We start from the raw sequence: 7,029 nt of genomic DNA, 5'->3' as shown, positions 1-7,029 counted from the left end.
GGCATCAGTACTATTAATTAAAAAAAACACTTGTGTGGCACCCCTCAAGGCACTGGCATCCAAGTCCTGTGTTGCCGGTGCCATGGGCCGGCCCTGTTCTCACATCTCCTTGAACCAAAACAAATATGGACACAATCAGCTTGCATGTTTATATCTATACATGGTTTTCAGCTCAATTTGTGCTGAAAATGCTAAAAATCAGGGAAAAAAGTGCAGTTTGGGTGAACCTGGACAGAGAGGCTACAGAGAGAGAACTGAAACGTATCAGTCCTGTTGTGGTGTTCGAATTAACAGTAATGTAGAGATGTTCATTCTCCTGCCACAGTTCAGTCAGTCATTCCTCCACTTCAGTTGTCCAGTGGACTTTAACACTACAATACCTTTTAATCACCATTCTTGAAACTTGACGGCTATCTTTTATTTACTGGTACATCTTCCTTGGGTGACATATATGTGATGTCAGTCGTAAATATTAAACATGTTTTTTTTAAAAATCCTTATGAAAAGGACGGGCAGCCGTTGGTTCTTAAGACTTGAGATTAGAATATTTACATAGTGCTCTGCAATTTTATCTGCTGACTGTCAACAACTGGCTCAGACTGAGCCCGACTCAGTCCAACTGGGTTCCATCTGTTGTCATGCCCAAGTACCATCATAATCAGCGCAGCAGGTTTTAAGTGTGTGTTCGCCTTAAATTGTATCTTATTTATTTAGAAATTAAACAAAAGATTTACAAAACTGCGAAGTAAAACAAGCCAGATAGATAAGGGCACTGAATGTTTCCCACAAACTGTGTTACACTGTACTGTATTACTTTATGAGGCTATGACAGAAAAGCAGTTGGCAGATTAATAAACTCTCTTTATTACTGTATTTCTAATAGCATATTGTTATGTAAAACTGGTGTGTTGGTACTGAAGTATAAACTCACTTATACACCGGTTAGTTTAATGAATGGCCTAATTAGCATTTCTATATCACTGCAAGAAATTTGGCAGCAAAAGTTCTTGTTGTATTTCAGTGGTTAAGTGGTTACATCATTTCCATTAACGCTCTCTCTCTCACACACACACACACACACACTTGTAACATTAGTGGTTGTGCATAGCCAGAGGACAGCACTGGTCCAACAGTGGTAGGTGGTTATTGCAGTGAACCTGGCATGTAACACAAGACCTCAGTGTGCTAATGACTTCTCCAGGCTGTCGCTTAACCATTTCCTCTCCTCACACAGGAGGAAACACACACACACACATCCATCCATCTCATCCAGTCTTGACCCTTTGTGACCCTTTTTGAGAGTGATTTATGAGTGCATCATAGTGGTAGGACTCTAGTGCCTGGTATATGGCACTTGTGCTAGTGTGTATGTTTGAATGAGACCACGTGAGTATTTAATCTCTTCTGTGCATTTCATCATAGATTCATAGGTCTCTTTAAGAAACAGCATCTAAATATTCTGTCATGCACTATAATAGCCCTGTGCTACCAGAAATGCAGTGGCAATTACATGTCATTCATAGAATATTTGTTGTGTTGAAGAAATGCTATATCAAACAGGGCTTGATCCCTCCAACACTTGGTGTTTATGTTTTTGGAATTCCATGGATCCACTCCTCATGTGATCTTTTGAAGACTGGACAATCATTGACTCTGGGCTGGAGGTTAACCAGATATGAGCTTTTGAAGGCCAGTACCAGTGTTTTGGAATTAGCCTTTCTTCTATTGCTAATACTAATTTGTGTATATGTGACAGTTTCCATCAGTACATTACAATAAATAAAATAAAACATCCAAGTAATCACATTTGCCTAAATTAACTTTTTTGTTGTTATGTTAAAAATCCCCTCAAACTGAATTTAGGCCACAGTCTCAGGATGCCGGAGACCAATTTTGGCACCCTGTTCGGTTGACAGTTCTGGTTGTTCTAATGTTGGCAGTAAATCACACAGTAGCTCTTTAGGCTGTACTTTTTACCGCTATGCAATCTTGTAACCTTTGTTCTGTAGAACACATAAGAAATCAGGTACTGTTTATCTTTGTGAGACAGCAGATGTTCTCAGAAGAGTTTGGCTGTACTGAAACCTTGTACCCTCCTTGGAAACAGTGGACAATCATCAATACAGACTATAAGTGACTACATTAAACTGCATAATATATGATTCATTAGATTTCATCCATCAGTGGTAAGGATACTGATCAGAACATTCCTTTAGAAGCAGGTTGAATGCTGTCTATAAATAAACCATTACAGTCACTATTTCTCTGTTGAGTTGTGGACCCTAAAGGAATGCCAGTGAACTTTGGCCATTCCAGTACATCATGAACAGATAACATCGCTGTTTTAACATTGCTGTTAAAAGGTTGATATTTTCTAATGCAAGTGTTTTAGAAACATAAAATGGTGCCTTTCCATGTCAGCATGGCTTGAATTCATATTGTACTTCAATATACTCTACAATACCAAATTTAGGTATACTGGATTTCAAATGGTTGGAAGCATGACTCTTAGCAAATGCAAATGTTGCTCTATTTCTGCAGGATGAGTAAACAGGCAACTGTTTCCCAACACATTCACCATATCAACTTTATAAGGCCTTAATATGACAATCTTTTATTATCTCCGCCAACAAAAGGCCTTAATATGACAATCTTTTATTACCTCCGCCAACAAAATTTGACACACGTACTGTATGTAGGGTGGCAGTGTCTATCACCAGACCAAATTTTACCCGGATCTGATCCAGATCCTGTATCAGATGGCCATTTAAAGTTAACATTGAAAATCCCTGTTAATGCATATTTTCTACCATAACTTGGCCTGTAATGAAGATAGAACCCTGACATGTTCAGCTAAGATGCACAGTATAACTGCCTATCATAGCTTAAAAGATGATCCAGATCTGATCCAGATTAAGGATTTGAGGACCCATTTTGTACTGCTCAGGATTTCATTTTTCACAAGGGGCCCATTTGTGTGAGCGAATGTTGTGCCTTGTTGGAGGTACATGTGCTTTCTGAGGGCTCTTGTTTTTAATGTGTCCTCGTCCCAACTGGACAATAAATAAAGAACTAAAGAAATGATTGAGTCAGTTTCAAGGTTTGAAACAATTATTTTCTTTTCAGTAATGTTTATTTGTATGTGTCCAGAAGCTTAAGGATTCATCCTCCTCAGTCAAATGCCAGTTAAGTTGCTTACATTCTCCCCTTCAGAGTACGGTGAAGTCTCTAGAAAAGTAACTGTCAGATTTCCAATTTGATGTCGATATTCACAGTCCTCAGAGGATTAATCCTAATGTATTTTTGCTCTGGGAACTGTAATGTTGGCTGCTCAGTCCACCACTATTATATAGAATTCCATAATGTTTAGTACAGTCAGTCATGGTCCCCAGTAGATGAAATCCATGCTGTTCCATTAGATCTCCCTTAACGTTAATCTCAGGTCAGTATATCAGCTTGGCAAGCAAGATATCTAATGAACTAGCAGTTTTACTATAATTTAACAACCATGCCACAACACTACTATGTTCATGTTTTCATGGGTATAAATCCAACCACTTCTTTCTATCACTGACCCTGTAAAACAATTTCTAAACACAGAAATGTGATTATAATGTTGATTGCAACTTGCTGGCCCACATCAACCAACATCCTCATGTGCAAGAATAGACATGCTTCAAGAACTCTTTTTCTGCACACTATCCTGCCAAATCAACATGTTTAAACTTTTTTGACCAGCATAACCTGTCCTACTCTAGAAATATTAATGTTATGTTTTTAGTGTTTAATCCTGTTTTTTCCTTTTTCATTGCAGTTGTCTCAGGCCTCCCTGCGAGGTTAGGAGGCGAAGATGTGAACCAGGTTTCTCTTTCAGCGAGGAAGTGTGTCGCTGTGTACCATCCCACTGGAGACGGCTGGACTAACTGGCAGCTAATGAGACACTAATAAGATGCTAATGAGCAGATAACAAACTTACCAAGTAGAAGTCTCCATTCCCTGTAGATGCGCTGGTTGTGAGTATCTCCATCAGCTGTGATGGCAGCTAGGTATGCAGATCCTGAAACCTAGGTGATCAGAGTACAGATATGGGAAACTCTGGGAGTTTGAAGGTGGGAAATGCACTGACTATAAGGATGTTTTAATGGGAGAGCATCTGTTTTAAGCCCAGGAATGGATGGAAGGACTAAAAGAAAGAGCCAACACTCGACACTTGTTTTAAATATTTTCAAATTTATTTGTTGTTATTTGGGGGCTTTTTGTATTAATTATGTCTCAGTATTATGTCAGATATTGATTATATAATTTATTAAATGTTATTTTTCAACTTGTTTAATGCAGTTTCAGTTTTTTCCGTGAAAATACACTGTGATCAATATTTTTGTATCATATAAAGTATAAGTGTAAAATAAAGTATACTGGAAGTTGAATATTGTTAACTTAGTGTGTTATCAGATTTGTTGTGATCTATTTATGACGAGGATATTCTGCTGTTAATCCACATCAGCAGCAGAAATAAACACTGCATTATAAAGCTGAATAATGAAATGTAGGTCTTAAGGTAAAAAGCTAAAGATAAAAGTTGTGGTGGTCATAGTATGAAGACTAGATTGTAAACCTTTAGAAGCACCTAGGGCCTCCTTGTGTTGATTTAAATTTAGTCTTATTTGAGAAACTGACAAACAGTCAACTATTGTACATAAGAGATCTCTTTAATTGAGAAAGAGCTGAGTTGAGGATTTAGATTAAAAATCTGAAAGAGATCTTTGCATGCCATTTATATATATTTGTATATCTGACCTTGGAGAACTGAAGTCATAAACCCTTCATCTTACCTGAAAGTTGTTGTTCCAAACAGCCAGCCATGAATGTCCTGCTACAAGTCCAAAACGGTGCTTACCAGATCAAAGAAGATGGATTCTTCTGCACAGAGTGGGACAAAGAAAAAGCAAAATACAAGGTTAACACTGGTTTAGCTGTCTGAATGTTGGATAGTGTTAAAAACCGCCAATTTGGTTAAGTGTGGTTCATGTGGGTGATGAGGCCGGTGACTTCTCATCAGAAACGTAGAGCTCCAGAGCCAGGGCTACCTGCAGAAAGGTACAGGGAGAGAGAGAGGACACATTATGGGAGAGAGGAGACAAAGTTAGTGATGCATAATGGTGGCATAGATGCATGGAGAAAGAGGAAAGGAGAGGAGAGGAGAGGAGAGGAGAGAAACTCAGAGCATCATGGCACCAGAAGGCTCAGGGTCACCTGATCCAGCCCTAACTATAAGCTATATAGGTTTTAATGTGAACAAAACATGTGGAAGTTCATTCCTTTTACCAGCATAACTCACCCCAGCCATCGTCAGTCACAGCTGTGTATACTACTGGGCTTGATGGGTCCAAGACCCAATCTCAGACCCAAGTCTCTCAGTGTCTAAATTGTAGTTAGCCTAATTGGATCCAATAGAGTATGTTTTACTGCCATGGGTCTCTGGCCTGTGTGCCAACATGTCCAATACCCAAGAGGATCTGCATGCAACAGGTGTAAGATCTGTGAACATGGTATGCCATGGTCACTGTGGAGAAAACTATGTTTTGAGATGAGACATTGCTGAACTCATGTCATACAGTACATCAAACATGGTTAGTTCAGATTTTTATTTTTATTTTGAAATGACCACATAAACCTGCCCAGTGTTTGTTGTATCTGGATTTTTTTCTTTTCTCTCTCCTCTGTCCACTCACCCCAACCAGTCGAGGCAGAAGGCGCCCACCAAGAGCCGGGGTCTGTCGCAGGTTTCTTCCATTACAAGGAGTTTTTCCTCCCTGCTGTCACCAAGTGCTTGCTCAAGGGGGATTTGTTGCATTTTTCTCTATACTCAGGATCTTTACTTTGTGAAGTACTTTGACATTATTATTATTTTGTTGTTGTTGTTGAGATCTGGCACTATACAAAATAATTGTATTTTAACATTATGCCTCCAAATCAGACAAATACTGTTTAGGGGATTAGAACATATGACATTCAATGACCCAGAATCACCACTTTTGTCAATTTTCATGGCAACTCAGTGAACCCACTACAGCTCACTAGGTAACTTTCTGGAGTCTTCCCTGGTTGTCTGGCAATTTAACTGTCATTGGCCAAGAAACACTCCTGCACATATTCCCCCAAAGAGAATTTTTATTTCTACACAAGCAAGATAAAATTAGTTAATTAATGAGTGCTGGAGGTAGCCGTCCCTGGTAGGCTAGTGGTCAAGGCGCAGCAGGTTCGATTCAGGGGTGCGTCAGGAAGGACATCCACCATAAAACACGTGTCAACATGCGAGTCATCCGATTTGCTGTGGTGACCCCTAAAACGGGAAAAGCCAAAAGTGACTTTCTAACGAATGCTGGAGGTGCTAATAAACTCAATTTGTTACCTCTAGACAGAGCTAGGCTAGCCATTTCCCCTTCTTCAAGTCAATTTTAATCACATACTCAAATGGAATAAAACCTGTGGCTGCCTGAACACTCAGCAATGTACAACTACATGCTTTGAAAAATGACAGGCAGTAATGTTTGAAAAAAAGAAAAGATTTTTCCACAGGTTTCCATTAATATTTAAATACATATACTGTCATATTGACCAAATGATGGCTAATTCTCACAGGTGAACCTGCCCTAAATACATACTATCATAAAACTGGCTATATTGTTATTTCTTCCCCATTTACTTCCTGGACATTCTTCTACAATGGATCGTCCTCCCTGCAGCTACACAGACGGAAGAATACAAATGAGGGTTGACATCATGCAAATATGAAAACATCCATTAGCTTATAAATTGAATTAAGATGTTTTCAGTCTTCATATCTGACTTGGATGATGAACCAGTGCTTTAACCTGATTAACTCACCGATTGCCAGGGCCTGTCAACTGAGTATGATGCAGTAGTAACCAAAAGGTGGTCTTTCTGTGGTTCTGGAAGTTGTTGAGATGGTAGAGGAAGATAAGTACTTGTTTGTTCTATGTGAACAAAGTACAAGCCTTACTGGAA

General features: G+C 39.1%; 1 protein-coding gene across 2 annotated transcripts in view; it reads left to right on the top strand.

Moving 5' to 3' along the window:
* Positions 1-3,980, top strand: part of vegfc (vascular endothelial growth factor c) — a 75,371-nt gene extending 71,391 nt beyond the window's left edge. For both annotated transcript variants that reach the window (XM_020609013.1, XM_020609012.1), the window contains one exon: positions 3,815-3,980. In XM_020609013.1, the coding sequence (XP_020464669.1) occupies positions 3,815-3,945 (131 nt within the window). In that variant the 3' untranslated portion in view covers positions 3,946-3,980. The remainder of the gene's footprint in view (positions 1-3,814) is intronic.
* Positions 3,981-7,029: the final 3,049 nt, after the last annotated feature.

This window comes from Monopterus albus, unplaced genomic scaffold, assembly GCF_001952655.1.
Source record: "Monopterus albus unplaced genomic scaffold, M_albus_1.0 scaffold97.1, whole genome shotgun sequence".
In the NCBI taxonomy this organism is placed as follows: Eukaryota; Metazoa; Chordata; class Actinopteri; order Synbranchiformes; family Synbranchidae; genus Monopterus; species Monopterus albus.
The sequence above is the reverse complement of the archived record's forward strand: the minus strand, read 5'-3'. Positions and strand labels throughout refer to the sequence as shown.